At 43.6% G+C, this 16,887-nt stretch overlaps 1 protein-coding gene across 1 annotated transcript in view; it reads left to right on the forward strand.

Annotated features, from left to right (window-relative positions):
* satb2 (SATB homeobox 2) overlaps window positions 1-15,803 on the forward strand; it is a 49,062-nt gene extending 33,259 nt beyond the window's left edge. Inside the window, exons 11-13 of the mRNA XM_028590388.1 lie at window positions 437-631; window positions 12,245-12,430; window positions 12,875-15,803. Of these exons, the coding sequence (XP_028446189.1) occupies window positions 437-631; window positions 12,245-12,430; window positions 12,875-13,384 (891 nt within the window). The 3' untranslated portion in view covers window positions 13,385-15,803. The remainder of the gene's footprint in view (window positions 1-436; window positions 632-12,244; window positions 12,431-12,874) is intronic.
* The last annotated feature ends 1,084 nt before the right edge of the window (window positions 15,804-16,887 follow it).

Consider the following 16,887-nt stretch of genomic DNA (forward strand, 5'->3'; position numbering starts at 1 on the left):
TGTAGATTTTGGCAGTGGCGGGTAACACAGTCACTCTCACTAGCCACTTTGGCGGGAGGCATGCCTTTATATGCAGCAAGAATCTCACTATCACTAACGTTATCCACATTCATATTTATCCTCAACAAATGATATATCCAGCTACAAAAATGCCTGAAAGTCGGAAGCTGGAACGGAAGTACAAAGAGTTGTTGCTATGGGGATGACACAGCGCCTCGTCTCGCCACATTGGTGTGACCTGGCAGGTTTCAGAACGCTCGTCTCGCCGCTTATCTTTGGTCTGAGCTGGGCTTTACTGTACTGACATACGAGTTGTTTCAAACTTTTCATATAACTCTTAGCAACAGAACAAAAAGCGTATTTGCTAAAGTATGGACATATTCCTTCAACTCCACCTCTGTGTTTAACCCCCCCCCACTCTCCGTTTCATCCCCAGGGCTGGCTGTGTGAGCTGCTCCGGTGGAAGGAGAACCCGAGCCCGGAGAACCGCACACTGTGGGAGAACCTGTGCACCATCCGGAGGTTCCTGGCGCTGCCGCAGGCCGACAGAGACCTGGCGTACGAGGAGGAGTCCAGACACCATCACTCGGAGAGGCTGCACACCGTCCTCCACCTGCCGCAGGACACACAGGTAAGACATGTCTACAGCTGCTGTTAACCTGCGCCTCGTATCTCCATGTCCATGACATAGAATTGCTGTTTTACAGCGGCTTATGTACTGTATATGACTATTTCTTGGCTTGGAGTCTGCACTGGTGTCCCGGCAACTGGTCCCAGTCAAGAAATAGTTCAACACATTAGTACCAGTATAACTACAACTTGCCGTTTTTACACTTTTGGTTTTGTACAGATTGAACAAATGAGACATAACATGCTAATTTGTGAGCCTTAAAGGTGCTGGTTGAGGTAACTGTTGTTGTAAGCTGTTGTCTGTAGACTTATATTGCTAAATATGTTCCACCATTCCTTTTAGAATTAGGGTTCAGTTAAAGTGCCCATATTATGAAAAAATCACTTTTTTTCTGGGATTTGGGGTGTTATTTTTGTGTCTCTGGTGCTTCACACGCATACAAACTTTGAAAAAAAAAACATCCGTGCTGTTTTGAGTGAGATACGGTTTCTGAATGTGTCCTGCCTTCAGTCTCCGGCTGAGCTGTTCAAAATCTGCACGGCTTTCTACGTCACAAGCCGCAACAAGCTGGCCAACCGCAACCGTTAGCATGCTAGCGCTAGCATGCTAGCGCTAGCATGCTACCTCATTCTCAATGGCAAAGCACTGCTACAACACACACAAGTCCACCATAATCTACAAAAGAACTACTTACACGTGTGCCCTTGTTTAGAAGAAGTCTCCCAGCTAATCCTGCCTTGTAATTGACCGAAGTTGGAGAAACAGCCTTTCTTTTACTGTCTATGGAGCTAGCTAGCTGACAGGATCTACATCTGAGCTACTGCGCATGTGCGAGTGCAATCAAAGATAGTACAGAAGAAAAGAGGTCTCACTCTGTAGCTAAAACAGAGACCAGGTGAAAAGAGGTTCTGCAGCAGTGAGAGAGAGCTGTGAAATACAAGAAAAATATGGTGTTTTTTGAAAATTAAACCATGTAAACCTATTCTGGTACAACCTTAAAATACAATTATGAACCTGAAAATGAGCATAATATGGGAGCTTTAAAGCCGTTCTTAGTCGACTAACACGCAATAGGATTTTGTCGACTAATTGATTGACAGATCTGTTTTTCCACAAAGAATCATGCAAAAGCACCACTTTACAGTAGATCTTGTGTTTACCAGAGATGTGCTTACGAGTATCTTAAAAAATAAATCATTCAGCAAGAAAAAGCATTAAAAAAATTCCTAATCTACTAAAGAAACATTAGTCGACGAAGACCAAGGCGACTGGCAGCCTATCAAATAAATGTAGTGAAGTAAAAAAGAACATTATGAATCCCTCTGAATGATAGTGGAGTTTAAGCGAATTTAAGGGTTACACTTTACTTGAAGGTATCTACATAAGGGTGACATGACACTGTCATGAACACGACACAGTCATGACACATGAACTCTAACCCTAACTCTATCCCTAAACCTAACCCTAACTTGTCATGACAAAAACCAAATGACACTTGCTGACAGAAGCGTTATGTCATTAACGTTTATGACTCGTTTATAATGTTTATGACACGTTTATGACAGTGTCATGTCACTCTTATGTACATACATTCAAGTAAAGTGTGACCAGTTTAAGTCAGTGATTTTCAACCACTGTGCCGCGGCACACTAGTGTGCCGTGAGAGATCGTCCTGTGTGCCGTGGAAAATTATTTGATTTTACTTAATTGGTCCAACATTTTTTTTAATCGAGTTATTGCAAATAATTTTCCATTGTTGCGCATCTGTGCCTCAATATGATGACTGGCAGAGAAATTAAATACTATTCTGTGTCATTAGGTGGCAGTATAGCGCAATAATGACCTTGTTGATTTAAGACAATAGAATTAATTATAAATAATAAATTTTGCGACCAAAATTTGAGAGTGTGCGACTGAATTTTACATCCAGTCGCACATGTGCGACCAGTAAATTTGCCCCCTTTCTTTACACGTTAAACGTTGACTTTTCGGTACCTGAGAGCGCGTAAGCCCAAGCTTATCTGTCCTCTCTGAAACACAGAGACAGAGAGCAGAGCTCTGACACACTCTGGCACACACACGCAGAGCTGCGGACGATGCAAACTACGTCGGCTCTGCAGTTGTGTTGAAGTCACAGTGAGTCACGGCGATGCCAATAAAGTGGTTTCAAGTGTGGTTACAGTTTTTCATAACTTCAAGCAGACAGCGAGCCGAAAGTGGTCGCGGTGCTGTTGACGTTACGCTTCCTCGGAGCCGAGCAGGCACAGCAGTAGTTTCTGTGCCCTGGTGACTGACTGATAGGCTGAGGTTCTTTATTTCTACAGCACCTTTTGGTTGTGCCCCTAAAATTTTCAGTTGGGGGCCACTGTGCTCCTAATGAAAAAAGTTAGTCTGGAGCCCTGCTGCCCCCTTTCGCGCGCATCCCGCAGTGACAGGATGTAAGCAGTAGGGCCGAGATCATCGATGTAAGCCTGCAAAAGCGATGGATACATTTAAAAAAAGGAAAAATGCAGATTCTGATTATTAGGCTACAATGTGTCATTTTTGGTTGGTGGTGTGCCGCGGGATTTTTTTAATGTATAAACTGTGCCGTGGCTCAAAAAAGGTTGAAAACCACTGGTTTAAGTATTAAGTAGCCTCGTTGCTTACTGTCCACCGCTGCCAATGAAAGCGACGGTCAGAAGAGGATGAAACTGTGTCTATCCGGCCTCTGAGACCACGCCCGTCGCTATTAATTCCTCATTACATTCATTTGGTGTCTAAGTACGTACTGTAGCGTTTGATCTCGTTGTGTGTGCGATGTGTTTGTGTGTGTGTGCGTGCCCCAGTGGAACAAAGAGTAAACAGTGTTGCTGGGTGGTGTGGCACTGGAGGAAATGCCCCATTAGTGTGAGAGGAGGGAGGCAGAGGCTGAAGGAGGGCTGAGGGAGATCGATGCAGGAAACACGATGACGTGAACAGTTGTCCTCTGTCATTACTGGAAGCATCCCACTCTGACACACACACACGCACACAACCCTGTTGTCTTTATTACTCTTCGGCTATATAGCTATTATATTGATAATATCTTTTATCTGTAGCAGACACCACAGAAATATACGTTCTTTTCTCACACTCTACAGACACCATTGAGTGCCCCAATTCTAGGTCGGGCCAGGTATCGCAAAAAACTACAATACCAGTACCCTTAAAGTGATACCAATACCAATAGATTATTCATTCGATACCTTATTATTTCTGTACTTTATTCAATATCCTATCATGTGAATGGAAGCATCTCGGCACGCTGAACTGCCAACTCTGTCTCTACACCCTGCTCAACTTCACCGCACCACAGACTATTTGGGTCGTAGCTGCTGCGGCAGTAGGCCGATCACACGTCGCATTAAATCAAAGAACGCTCGGCGCGAGGAACTTCCGAAAACCACCAAAAAGTGACTAATCAACTAAAGAAATCTTAGTCAACTGAGACCAAAGCAGCGATTAGTCGTCAAATCGACTCAGAGAAGGCAGCCCTACAGCCCACTGCCTGCTCAAACACACTTAAGACTAGGTCCTTCAGTTCAGAGATAGTCTGTCTAACCACCAGCCCCCCTTCGCCCCCCCAATGCAAAGCCATTATATAACACATAAAGTATATACCATATGTCATACATCAAAAACAGGCAAATGCTGAAACGTCCCATTTAGCATCTTGACACGAATCCTATGGTGTTGTCCCGCGACCCCACCACCGAGCCATCTTTCCTGTCTTCCCATTCGGAGCTCTGTATTAAAGGCTGATGATGGTGAAGACTGGGAGGAAACTGTGGTGGCACCATTAACACATTCCTCCGCTCCACTCACACTCTCAGCAAAGACCCAAAATAAAAGTTAAGCCTCGTAACGCCTCCACCCCCCACTACCCACCTCGAAAGACACAGGGAGATGAACCATGGTGATCACAACTGGTGATATATTAACGGGAAATGAGGTGTGTGTGTGTGTGTGTATGTAAATATGTGTGTTGCTGTCTTCAGACCCCCCCACACACCCCTCTGTACCAGATGAAGCCCCCTTACCAAACCTCAGGCTCCAGCCGGCCTGCCACTACAGACCACACATGTGTCCCATCTGCCACACATGCACGTACACAACGTCTCACACTGATAGTTGGTAATGTGAGCGCTCCTTTGTGTTGTGGACAACGAGAGGGTCTCTAAAACTGCAGCAAGCAACCACAGAATACACATTAAACATGAATGTGGTGCTAAGACATCGCTGTACAGTTAATCCACACACCAGCGATGTGAATGTGAGTCTGCGTGTGTGTTTAAACTGGACTGCACGTACAGTAGCATGTAACATTTCTGCATGTTGGGGGCTCTGGGAGATCTCTGACTGTGTCTATTAAGTCTGCAGGTGCTGTGTGTGTGTGTGTGTGTGTGTGTGTGTGTGTGTGTCCATGTCAGTAACCTGCAGCATCACATTTCTTCATGACTGACACGGCCCTGGTGCTCGCTCCACAGCTCTTATTCATACGGCTTTAGCGGTTAAGTGCGTCCCACAGCTAATTTGGCACAGTCTGCCCTTATAAATTATTTCTTTATTGTTTTTGCTAAATTGATTTCTGCTGCAAGTCTAGGGGTTGTTTATGTGTGTGTGTGTGTGTGTGTGTGTGTGTATATGACCGCTCACCGAGGCTGAGACCCCAGGAGTGGTGGACTAGAACAAGACGTACTCTAACAACCACTATGCCCTTCCTCCCCCTTCCTCTTCCTCTCTCTTTGTCTCACTTTAATCCAGGTGCATTACTGACATCGCAAACAAGGGTGCTTATTGCCAAAGCAGCAAATAATAGTTCCTGTCAACACTGTTAAAAAACTCATCTCTCTCTTTTTAGATTATTATCAAGTGGGAGTCTTTTAGTTTTGCACATTCATAACAACACGTTCTCACTCGCAGCACATCAAAAAGCGGCGCCTGGTCAGGTGCCTTTGGCGTTTGTTACTGACGCAAAAAGTCTCCTTCAGCATCTCAGTCAGACGCAGCCCTTTGACTTCTTTTTAGACGCGCTTGGTCGGGACTCTTGGCGTCACTTGTTGACGCTCTGGGTCAGGACGTCAGGCCGGGACAGTTAGGTTTAGGAGAGGATCGTGGGTGGGGTTACAAAATGTACGTTTCAGTGACACGCGGGACAAGAACGGGACACGAACCCCAGTCTTGTGGTATTTTGGTCTCTCATACCAAAGATCTTCTATACTTAAGATAGCGCACTTCCTGTCTCCTATATGAGCGGGCCTCGTTTAAAAGTGTAGTGAACATTTTCACATATTTGTATAATTTATTCGTATTTTATTGTTGTCTGATCTCGCGAGAGTTTGGTCTTGAGACAGAAACAGGTCTCGAACAAAGTTAGTTTTCTTACTGTGATCCTGCCGAAAACACGACCTCCTTGGCGGAGGGAATTTGCAGCCACAACATCAAAAGGTTCGATAGTATCAAGAATTATCAATGAGATAAAAACACCCTCTCTGTCATTGAGACAATAAATTATTTGCTGCCAAAATATATTGGAATATATATAACATTTGGGGAAAGGTTGTCAATGCAACAACAATTTAGTTTTGAGAGGAAGTAGCTGCCTCTCTCTCCTTCTCTCTCTCTCTCTCCCCTCCCCCAGTCTTAAGTGAATCCTGGTGGCCTCTCATTCATTGTTTGCAGGGGGGAGTTTGGGCTTTTTTGGCAAACCACAATTAAGTTAATTGTTTAATTGCAGATACATGGAATGAATACCACACACAGTTTGAACATAAAAAAATAAATAAAACAACAACACAAGTGTACACACACACACACACACACACACACACACACACACACACACACACACACATGACCACACACACTCAGCTGCAGTCCCAGCTAGCCTCAATAACATTACGTGTATACAGTTTTTCATCAAAGAATCATTATTTTACAAAAAAGGATATGTGCAGTGACTCATCTACTCCCTCAGCCCTGAATCCAGTCCTCATGACTTGCAACCACACACACTTATTTAGATACAAGCGGGACAGACAGACAGACAGACACACAGACAGACAGACAGACAGAGAAAATAAGAACAAAACTGATTAACAGAAAAGGTGAAGTCATGCAAAGAACTAAAGAAAAAACCCTGTAGAAAGTGATTTTTCCTTCATTACATATGTATCTCTGTGTTAATGGTGTCTCTGGTGGTCATACACACTGCCCCCCCCCCTTCTCAACACACACACACACACACACACACACACACACACAACAACAGAGAGAGAGAGAGAGAGAGAGAGAGAGTTAGGGGCCCTGGAGGACCAGAGCTCATTAAGGAAATGATGAATATTTCATATTCTATAATTCTTTCATAGTTCTGCACCGTAATTTGCCTTGATTTACGTTTTAAAGAAACTTGTTCATTCGTACTACAGTGCACTGACAGCGCTGCCAGGAGAGAGAGAGAGAGAGAGAGAGAGAGAGAGAGAGAGAGAGAGAGAGAGAGAGAGAGAGAGAGAGAAACTAAGTTTTTCAGGACTATTGAATGATGCCATGAGAAGAGCAGGTCTGGCCGCGGGGCTCAATTTTTTGTGGCTTTGGGAGAGCAGGGCTGTATTGTGTTGCTCTGAAGTGACATGTAGTCTCTTCCTACGTGCTACGGTCAGAGATGGGACGAGTAAAAAGGTACTGCTATTACTACTAGAGCTAATACTCTTGTGTGGACGGAGAGCGTTTTTTGTCTCTAAAAGGCCACTTAAAAATGAAAACGTAGTAGTGTAGATGTAGCCTTAGCTTGAACCACATAGTTTTTTTTATCCTTTCTTTTAACTTTCCGAACTTTAATCATCGAGGTGGCAGGTCAGAAAACAATATTGTCATGGCTGATGGGTGCATGGGGTCAGAAATGTGGGTCATTTTGGAAGGCAATGACAAACAAACTTTTTTGTCATTTAGTTTGGAGCACCTGTCGGCCAGTGACATGTAGGGCTGAGTATCGCTCAACACATTTCAATATCGGTACGAAACCTTGACTTCGATACCGGTCGAATGATACTTTTTCCGATACCAATTTTACCAATACCAAAAGAAATTACATATTATTTTTCAGCTGCTTTACACCTATGTGACCCACTAAATACACACACGTGAGCCCACTGTGTGTTAGGTAGGTAGAGCTTTTATAACGTTAGACAGCCAATCACAAGCATTATTCAATCTTGGTACAAGCATGCTGCATGCTTACTGGCTCACTGACGCTGATGAAATTTATGTTGGTTTCCTTTCTTGGTAATTGTCTCTGGGTGTAAGTCTACCCTCCATGACAAATGACTAAGGCTCAATGTTTTCATTTTAAAATCATATTCACCGAAAAAGGAGTAGATGAGTTTAATGATTTTCATCTGGATTTAATGCTCCCACGCACCCAAAAGCTGTGCTGTAAGAACACACTGATTACCCACAAGGCATTTTGCAATGTTTAGAAAACGCTTCCAGTAAGAAAGTGTAGAAAAAATAAATAGCTAATTATGCAGCAGGGTCAAAATATTTGCACCAGTTTATTACAGATCTATACACCTGATTCTAGCCTGAAATATTCATTTTCTAAAATCAGATTTTCTCACCTTAACTAATACCTGTTTTGACGACTGTAAATCAGTACACCATAGATAGTCTGTTGCAGACGGTCGAGGTCGAAGAGCACAAGGCAAATAGACAGAGTAGGTAGAGGGAGCCTCAGGCATAGATCTGTATTTTAAGGCACGGATGTACTATAAAGCCTGGATACAACATTGGAGGCGGAGCCCCCTTCATTCCTATACGAGTTGCTCAGTGGCGTATACGCCAAAACAAGTTTCTAAAAAAATCAGCGGAAAAAGCTGAGTGCTGTTGGTCGGGGCATGGCCTCAGGCTGCTGGGACTGAAGGTGTAAAACGTGGGGTGGGACAGCAGTCAGAAGGAATAGAGGAGAGATGGAGGTGGAGGACATGGGGAGGTGGGGGTGGGATCTCCTGGCATCTACCCATTCAGGGCTGATTTGGATGTGGAGTCATGTTGGCTTGGCAGAGGCCCACTTCATTAGTGTCCTGATGCATTAGAAGTGAGGGGAGAGGGAGGCGGAGGAAAATAGAAAGTATAGTAGAGTCATAGAAGGGAAAGGAAAGGAAAAGACACTAAAGGGAGAAAAACCAAAAAAGTAAGGAAGAAGAGTGTGAGCATAGAAGAAAGAGGATGACCGTTTGAAGGAAGAGAGAGACAAGGAGAGATAAACTTCGGAGCCAACCAGCCCTGTGTTTGGCTCTGCTGTTTAACATCATCATTAGTGCATGAGGGAGACCAGACCCGCCATTGTTGCATGCATGTGTGTTTGGCGATTGATCCAAGAGTCCTTGCTGTCAGCTCAAATAAGCATGGAAATGATGAAGGTCTGTGGGTGGAGGTGGGGAGACGGTAGGTTTTGCAATCCCCCACTCCATGATTTACCCTCAATTTAGTTATTAAGTGTCTCAGTAGGTTATGGGGGATGTTTGTGGCTGTGTGGTCCTCATTAGGGCAGGGGTACATATCTTTTTTCTTTGTTGTTGGTTTCCCAGCATTCTTAGTCTTTTCTCAATATCTAAAAAATGTCACTTTGTGTAACAGAAACAGAAGATTGGGGGAGGGAGAGAGGAAAAATGACCAATAAGGGGGAAAAAGCGTACTGAATTCCTGTAAATTGGTCATCTCCCCCCCCTGAAAATAAAGCCCCTGCGAATGAAATCGGAGCAATTTCATGGTCTGGCCTGCCCTCAATATTATTTATGTAATACCCTGTTATTATTGAAGAGAAGGGAGAGAAAAGCGAATGACTATTATCTTTATGTGGGTCCTTTAATTTTAATGCACCACAGATTTATAGCTGGGCATTCCAGTGGGGAGGCCCCTCCCTGCTCTTAAAGCGAGCGGGCGGGACACGACCGCAACGCTCTCACAACAGCCACTACCTTCTGACAAACAACCAAAGTTCCCACTTTCCCTCCCAACACTTCACCCAGCCCTCCTTCACTGCTGTCAAACAGCCCTCACACTCGCCCTGACAGCCAGAGGACCCCCTCTCTCTGACAGTGAGAGCTCCACCCATCAGAGTTACACACACATTGCTACACCTTCCCTCATTGTCTCTATTTATAATTTCGCTTTACACCTCCCTAGCCCTTCTAATATGGGCTTTTTTAAGATCCTGTGTATGAATCTTGCTGAAAAACTGAGAAACCTTAAACTCCTTGTGCCAAACTGTGATAATCTGGATTACTGAAAAATCAGAGTCGATTTAAAATCCAGATACAATGATCTGGAGTTAATCCTCTTCCAGAATAAACGTGCACTTGTATCAAGTGCTTTACCAGCAGTACAAGGAAAGTATTTCTCAGTCTGTGCGTCAGAAGCTCCAAAAGCAATCATTTTTTAAAAGCTATAATTTGTTATACGGGTGCGGTTTATAAAATACAACAAAAAATATGAGAATCGAAATTAAAATAAAACTACTGTAATTCAGTTAAGGACTATTTGAGTCCTTAGTTTAGATTTTTTAAGAACAGTATTTCTCCAAGACTATATCTTTAAAACTACATTTAATTTAATAATACACAAATTAGCAATTCTGTAAACCTCTTTTTAAAAAACAGTGATCTACACAAGCAGAATTAGCAATTAACAATTTAAGGCCAGAATATATTGTATATGTCTAATATGTTGGACCGTATCTTATTATTAGACCGACTGGAGCTCTGAATTGGCTCAAATCCAATTCCTGTTATTACAAGAAAGTCTTGTTGTTGCTGTAACTACAAGTCAAAACAAACAGAAATGACTAGTGGAGTTCCTCAAGGTTCGATTCTTGAGCCTTTTCTGTTCAAACTTAGCACAGTGTCTTATAACTATGCAGACGATACTCAAATTGTTAACAACTGACTGCGGTCCCATACAACTGAGCAAATCTTTGATTTGATTTGCCTAAATTCCCTGCAGTTGAAAAAAGATAAACCTGAAATAATTATTTTGGTGGTTTTTGGTTGTTGTCAGACCTCCTCTGGCTGTCAGGATGTTGACATTTCATAACTTGTTTAGAAAGCACGCATGGTTCTAATCTGCTTGTGTAATATCAAGTTATTATTTGTTCATTGTTTTGTGTTTCTTAAAACAAAGCAGAGCAAAACATTTTCGTTTCTATGCACCAATTATCTGGAGCACACTGGAGCAATTTAAATTATCCTCTTAAATCAAGGCTAAACACACTCTGCCACTGCTTTTCAATACATTAATGGTTGTTATGTAATTAATATATTCTTAATTATTCTTTTTTTTGCCTTCTAGAGTAATAAGTCTGCCGCCTTTATGTAAAACATTTCAAATTGCCCTTTTCTTTTTCTTTAAAAAGGTGAATAAACAAATGAACTTGCTTTGTGCTGAAAATAAACCAACAGTTGCAACCGTGGTACTTTCATACTTTTTCTCCATATTTTGCTTTTGTTCCTGACTTCCACTATCAAACTACAACAACTGTAGTGGTTCCCGACCTAATCTAAGTACTTCTTCCCCTCTGCACGCTGTTCTTCTGAAGTGTTGAGTGGGCTGGTTAAATAGTGATGGGGTGTCATAAGTTTGTAAATAAGAGACTTCCTGGCAGACAGGTGGTTGGCCGTTTTACTGGAGCTAATCTTACACACATTAGGTCAAAGGTATACGGGACACAAGGCAGTTTGAATGCCAGCCTTGGAGCTGGTTAATAGACCGTGACACTCTGTGAGCTGTGAAACATGTTCTCACCCTGTGTGCAGCCCTGGCTACTGTTTGCTGGACAGCTTACTGGTGGTTTTATAAGATGTGTTGCACCATACAGGGTTACTGTCCGCTACAGAATATACCAGAGACGGTTTAGAACAGAGATGCACCAACTCAGAGGTCATTTCCTGTATGTGTGTCACGTGGGTTTCTCCACTGCCACGCCTCTTTAGGAGACTATCAGCAGGTCTATGAGTGTATTGATTCCAATGGGAGAAGCGACGTGAACACAGATTATGAGCGATACTTTCGCCCCATAGTCACCAGAGTACATTAAATATTGGAGCCATTATTCACAAGCCCAAATCTCCAGGACATTCTGACACTAAAATGGCTTTTTTCAGACGGACACATCGCGTTCCAGACCTGTTTTCTGTCTCAGGAGCAAACTCTCGCGAGATCTGGCAACACTGATAGGCAAAACTAATGTTCATAATGCTTAATGTCTTTTAGCTGTGTAAATATCTAATGTTAACAAAATAAAATATTAATAAATTATGCAAATATTAATTTTAATCCATCCACACGACATTCAGTACACTTTCAAATGAGGCCACGCCCCATTTAGGAGACAGTGTGTGGCGTTTCATACCATTGACACAGCGTGTAATGCGCTACCTTTGATAATAGAGAATCTTTGATTACACTCAGGAAATATTTAGGTCAAATAACAAATGCATAAATTAAGTATCATTGTTGTCAAAATAAATTCCTGCTGCAGTCTTGATCAGGGGTCACTGTGCCCCATTAATCAATCAGCTCTTTTGTCTTTCTCGTCAGGCGCTTCACAGGCCACCCCCGGCCCCGATGAAGGAGCACCGCATGTCTCCGATGCGTGAAGAGCAGTTATCTGCCCCGGTGAACGAGGAGGGCTTACAGAATGTGGGAGCAGGAGCTGCTGGCAGCTGTCCACCTGGCGCCGTTGGCAGTGCCGGGAGCAACAAGAAGCCACGATCACGCACTAAGGTACAGTTATTCTACTGTCTCTGTTAGGACCATCACCAGGACCCATGAAGTGATTATTATGCCTTTTGGAGCTACTTTTAATTCCATGGCTCAGGTGCAGCACCCGAGCCATTTTGGGTACCACCGAAGCAGAATGAATGTAAAATCAATGTAAGCATCAAAACTAACTAAAAGACTTTTTCTCAAATTTAATGATTGTAGTCGGTCCCCAGTTTTGTCTTCAAGCTTTTTGAGTGGTATTTTTGTATTATCTGCTCCAGCTTTTCCAACGTTTTAGACACAGATATGGTAATAGTAACGATCAGATGATATAAAACTCCATTTTGTTTTTATTGAAAAAAGTAACAATTTCCTGATGGATGAACCCTAAACCCCGCACCAAATATGTGCAACTAAGCCTTCCCCCAAACTAACACTGACTTAACGTTCTCTTTCTATATTTAGATTTCCCTGGAGGCCTTGGGTATCCTGCAGAGCTTCATCCAGGATGTTGGCCTGTACCCGGACCAGGAGGCCATCCACACCTTGTCTGCGCAGCTTGACCTGCCCAAACACACCATCATCAAGTTCTTCCAGAACCAGCGCTACCACGTCAAGCACCACGGCCGCCTCAAGGAGCTGGGCGAGGGGGCTGCGGCCAGCGGAGGCGTGGACGTCAGCGAATACAGAGAAGAGGAGCTGCTTTCAGGCTCAGAGGACCCGGAGTCCAGTGAGGACGGAGCAGAGGAGATCTACCAGTCCACAGAGGGGAACTGTGGGAGCGCTGGAGGGCTGAACCAGCCACCGCTGGCCTCCTCCGGCTCCAAATCTAACTCCAGCTCCAGCCAGTCGTCCTCAGGGACCAAAAATGCTCAGGAGGAAGGAATGGACAAGGGGCACGGCCGGCCTGGTGGCCCCCTGGGCCCCGGGAGCTCCTCATCCAGTCCCAGGGAGCCGGCCGACTACCAGAGGTAGAGACTGACACACAGAGAGGAGAGGACAGAGAGAAAGAGAGAGAGAGGGAGAGAAAGCAAGATGAAGAAAAAGCTGTGGAACTGGTCATGAATTAAAGGAGGGGGGAACGTCAAGAAACCATCAGGCTGAAATAATGTATACATCGCTCAAACAACCAGACGGAGTTGATCTCAGACAGACATCTGTGAACACCTGATGTGGGGAGTAAAATTTACCTCAGCGAAAAGACAGCAGCTTTGCGGAGCGCTGTGCCACAGCAGCGTTTGTGTAACTGTGAAAGAAAGTTTCCCCAATCCACATTTAATTAACTCTCACAAACAGGTAATCCACTGCTGCTCATGTCTACAACCTAAACAACAAAATCTCCAAGTGTCAACACTTTCTCTTAATCTAATCGCCAGAAAGGACACTCTTTCGGGATTTCATCGGCTTCGGCCAGAAGTTGTTCCTGTTCCTCCTCTTTAAAGTCTCAGCACAGTCACATAGAGCTGCCTACACACGATATAAGCGATTTGCTCTCTGCGCACCGCTAGAAGCTGTTTCCCATTGCTAAGTAACGACATGCTGTTATCTCATTGGTTGCGCTTTCGAAAAGGTCAGCGGCAAATAGGTCAAAGTTTAAATAATTTGAACTTTGAGTGCAGCGCAAAGTGGCAAATCCGAGCGGGTGCATGACGTCAGGGGTAGCGCAGTGCATAGTTGGGCGCCACCGCCCTCCCCATAGGAAATCAATGGAACAGCCGGCGCAACGCGGTTTGGCCGCCTATCATGTGTAGGCGGCTTAAGACGTACTCCCTACATGCCGGGGGCTTTCCGTGACCTCTACAATCCCTCTAAATCCTCAGGACACACACGGATGTAGCTAATGCTGTCGCCTGCCTGACAAACGTGGACGGACGGCACTTGCTGTTCATCCTCCAAACGTCATCTCATCTTGAAAAAAAAGAAAAGAAGGAAATGACCCCCACCACAACCTGCCCTTGCCTCATTGGGATCAGGCATCGAGAAACGGTACCTTTTCAAAAAGAAAAATTACAATTCCATTGGAATCGTTTGGAAAATTTGGATTCGAATTTTGCTCATCGGTTTCCAAATTTAACACGTGCAAGTTTTGGTTTCCTTTGCGGCCACCGTACTTCTAAGCGCTCGTTGTGTTGTAGCTTATGGAGCACAATAAGCGGCGCTCATTTGTTGTTAAAATAAATCTCGGGGAAAAAACTGTAAATCACCACTGAATCAAAATAAGATTTTCGTCTGCGAAATAAGCAGGTGACCCAATCAGAATTGTTCAAATCAAAACGATGCCCAACCCTAACGTGACACTCCAGAATCACCACCAGTCCGATCTAGCACTTACTGTTCACGGAGACACTGATATTTTGTGGATTTGATGTACTCTTGCCTCCCTCCCTCCCTCCCTCCGTCTCTCCTCTCGAGGCTCACAAAACAGTGTGAGGTTAAAATATGACAGTGAAATGACAGTTTGGCGGGAGGAAAGTGGACCGACATCGAGAGGATGTGGCGTGGACGGACACTGTACTGTATACCCAACACTCTGAACCCTTCCTGGCACCACCCCGCGTATGTGCGGCGAGAAAAAATGTCAGGAAAGGAAGGACACGGAGCGGAGATTCAGCAACCAAACAATCAGTCACTTTATGTGCGGTAGTCCACTCGTCCTCTCCTCTCTCCATCTCCCTCTCTCCCCCCTTTTCCTCGCTCTAATTGGTGCCCACAGTCTTGTGTTTCACCACACCTACCCGCACTTAAACTTCACCAACCCTATTTATTGCTATCTTTATCCATGATTATTATTATCATTATTGTTATTATTGTTGTTATTATGGTTAGAATTGCTGTCATCGCGTGTTATTTTTAGTTTTTATTTCCATCGTTTTAAATATTGGTTTTTAGAAACTGGGCGGTGGTTTGGGAAACAAGAGACATTAAGAGTGCTCTGCCCTAAAAAATAAATAAATAAAAAAAAAGAGGAAGAAAAGGAGCGGAGAGTGAAAGAAAAGAAAAAGAAGCAGTTACTGAGTGTTATTGGGTACAAAAAAAAACAAAAGTCCTGTCATGTTGTATTATGCCTTTTTTAATAGTTCCCAAAAATAGCAAATGAGAGAAATACTTAAATAAGAAAGCAGTTATTTTGCTGCGGTTGATGACAATCTACTTTTTTGAGCCATTAAAGAGAATGTGGCAGGTTTGACTCATGTTCTTCACGTTTGATGTCTGTAAATACCCCACACGGGATAAATTGTTATTGATATACTTTTATTTTTCGCTGAGTGACTTTACGTGTTTGAGCCAGTTTGGAGTATCAGAAGAGTGCTGTTTTTTTATTTTTATCTTCCTTTTGGACAACTCCAGTGAAATCAGTTCATTGTGCCAGGCCAATTCAATCACGAGAGTATTTAAAAAGAATTAGAGGAAGTTTTTTTTTTTTTTTTTTTTTTTTTTTTCTTGGTGTCAGTTGTGTATACAGTATGTTAAAAAAAAAAAAAAGATCTGAGAATGGATAGTGTCCATGTTGTTTGACTATCCTTATTGGCTGCTACACTCAAAACAGATGACCTGCCTTTTAATGATTACGTCGACTCCAATCACTCCGTATCAGATGATATTTGTGCTTTTCTGTATGACAGGAATCAGGGTTAGACTCAAATGCAGTTCCAATGAAATCTTCATTCATCCAGCGTTGAAGTGAATTAAAATTTGTGAATTCAAAAGAAATCCTCTGTCTTTATTTCACAATCATTTTTATTTTTATTTTTTTTTATGGATCCTCGCACTCGAACACAAACACACACATATTGTAGCCGCCGCGCCAAGCCTATCAGGTAAAAGTCTGTGTAAAGCCACAGGGGCTGGGGTTTCTAATACGTGTGTGTGGGTAGTGACAGTAATTGACACAGAAACTCAGCCATTGCTCTCTCTCTCCTGACCCAAAATATTAGAGTCACGGTTTACCCGGCAGAAAACAACGAGCCTGTCCTGAGAATGAGTCACTAAAGATCAGTTTTAGGGCTTCAACTAACAATTATTTTCATCGTCAATTAATCTGTCCATAATTTTCCCGATTAATCGATTAGTTGTTTGGTCTATAAACAACACGGTCTCACGGCAGTTCGTGAAATGGTCACGCTTTTTTAAATTGATTGATTCGTGTACTGACACGATTATGTCGTTTTTTCCGCGAAATGGTCACGCTTTTTTGTAATTTATTGATTTGTGTACCGGCCACGATTATGTTGTTTTTTTAGAACGGGGAAAGAACACGCCACACACCGACACGACCCGCGGTCTCTGGGGGGACACGCAACAACAACGGGACGGTTGTGTTTAGGGAACGAAGAACGGGGGAATAAAAAGCCACACGCGGGACGCGATACCCGGTCTCCGGGGTGGAAGTCCTGTGTCGTTTGACCCGTCCGCGCCCCGACCGACCTCCCTACGCAGATTTTCACACTACTCTCTACCGTAGTCGTGCTGTGATCACG

Source organism: Perca flavescens, chromosome 11 (genome assembly GCF_004354835.1).
Source record: "Perca flavescens isolate YP-PL-M2 chromosome 11, PFLA_1.0, whole genome shotgun sequence".
In the NCBI taxonomy this organism is placed as follows: Eukaryota; Metazoa; Chordata; class Actinopteri; order Perciformes; family Percidae; genus Perca; species Perca flavescens.